The 2,002-nt window shown below is 34.9% G+C and overlaps 1 protein-coding gene across 1 annotated transcript in view; it reads left to right on the top strand.

Moving 5' to 3' along the window:
- SATB1 (SATB homeobox 1) overlaps positions 1 to 1,787 on the top strand; it is a 73,765-nt gene extending 71,978 nt beyond the window's left edge. The window contains 1 exon segment of the mRNA XM_009877237.1: positions 200 to 1,787. Within this exon segment, the coding sequence (XP_009875539.1) occupies positions 200 to 682 (483 nt within the window). The 3' untranslated portion in view covers positions 683 to 1,787.
- Positions 1,788 to 2,002: the final 215 nt, after the last annotated feature.

Genomic DNA, 2,002 nt, shown 5'->3' with positions numbered 1-2,002 from the left:
TCAGCAGTATGGGGCAATTTTTAAATGTCTTCTTTTTTCTGTTTTTTTTTTTTTTCCCCCTTTTTGCTCTTTTAACTTACTAAGCCTTTGTTTATAGCCTTGCAATTTCCCCTCCCTCCGGCTCGGATTTTCTTGGTGACACAAAATATGAGCACGAATATATGTACAAAAAAAAAAAATGCTGTGCTTTGTCTTGCAGCAGCAGCAGCAGCAACAGCAACAACAACAGCAGCAACAGCAACAACAACCAGGTCCCAGACTACCCCCAAGGCAACCGACAGTAGCATCACCAGCTGAATCTGAGGATGAAAATCGTCAGAAACCTCGACCGCGAACAAAGATTTCTGTTGAAGCCCTAGGGATCCTACAGAGTTTCATACAAGACGTAGGCCTGTATCCAGACGAAGAAGCAATCCAGACTCTCTCCGCTCAGCTTGACCTGCCCAAGTACACCATTATCAAGTTCTTTCAGAACCAGCGATACTATCTCAAGCACCATGGGAAGCTGAAGGACAATTCAGGTTTGGAGGTGGATGTTGCAGAGTACAAGGAAGAAGAGTTGCTCAAGGATTTAGAAGACAGCATCCAAGACAAAAATGCAAACACTCTTTTTTCAGTTAAACTAGAAGAAGAGTTATCGGTAGAAGGGAACACAGAGATTAATGCTGAATTGAAAGACTGATCTAAAAGTATTATTTTCTTTCAACAGTGCCACTGGTATTTACTAATGAAATGAAAATTCCATCTTGTGTTCTGTCAAAAACCTTTATTATTCATTGTTTGGCCAATGAATCTTCCAAAACTTGCACAAAAGTTGAAAAAAGGATAATGCAGACTGCACTAGATGTTTTACTCTGTTTTACAAACTGCTTCGCAGCAACAGATGAAGCGTTGAGGATTGTTTGATATTAATTTGTGTTCACTGGATACACTGTGAGTGTACCCAATAAGCATGATACCAGTGATTTTGATTCTGGAGCCTTCAGACAAGCATTACAACTTTTGTGATTTACTGTTTTTCGTTTCTGTTTCGTTCTTGTTTTTTTAATTATTACTGTAGCACTCCACACTTGATCTTTGGAAACTCACATTTATTTAAAAAAATAAAATAAAAAGAGTTTGTTACTCTTGTTCTATTGTATGTTACAAAAGAACTATAGACTGTGGAATGCAGTTTAAAGATAACATATGCCAACAAATGCCTTGTATTATATGGCACTGCCGTAATTCAGATTTGTTTTCTTTTGGAAATAAAGGTCACTGTATTTTTTTTTTCCATTCTCATTGTTACATGGTTTTAAAGCAAATGAAAAAGAAAATGTGAAACACAATTTAGTCCTCATTATTTATTTGTAGATCCTGCAGCATCATGTTGTAATTAATTTTTTTGGAAGTTTCCGTTAAATGTAATATTGCTTCTCTTGTTATCATACTGATTTTTTTTTTCTATTTATAAATGTATTTTGATGGGCAGTAAAACAAAGTGTCTTAAAAGTTTTAAATAGAGAAAATGTGCTTTACACAGTTGCCTATAAAAAGTGCTCTATGTTATCCAAGCAATTCATACTATAAGCTTCACTCTTATTGTTGTATGCAATTTTTACTATCATGCAAATAAGCTTAGGTAAATAAAACTAATAGATCACCTTAGAAACTTATGCAATTAATGTGAAAATAATTGATGTTTGCAATGTGTCTTCCTTTGGTTTACAATCAATTTTAAAGCTACAGCTGTATAAATTTTCTGTATAAAGGTGTATTTCTTTTTTATGAGTTTATTGCTATGAAAACACCAGTTATTTTGTTACAGCTGGCTGTTTTTATAAGTGTATCACAATTTTCTTTATGCAGAAATGTTCTGACTAGGAGTGGTTATTGACTGTAACTACACAATTAAAATTGTTTGTATGGTATGATATGGCAGGGTTTGTCTGCGTATGTGTATATCTGGGAGGAGGAACTTGTTCTGAGTGCACATTGTACCTTCTTGCCACCACTTTGA

Source organism: Apaloderma vittatum, unplaced genomic scaffold (assembly GCF_000703405.1).
Source record: "Apaloderma vittatum isolate BGI_N311 unplaced genomic scaffold, ASM70340v1 scaffold13649, whole genome shotgun sequence".
NCBI lineage: Eukaryota > Metazoa > Chordata > Aves > Trogoniformes > Trogonidae > Apaloderma > Apaloderma vittatum.
This window is presented reverse-complemented; position numbering and strand designations above follow the sequence as displayed.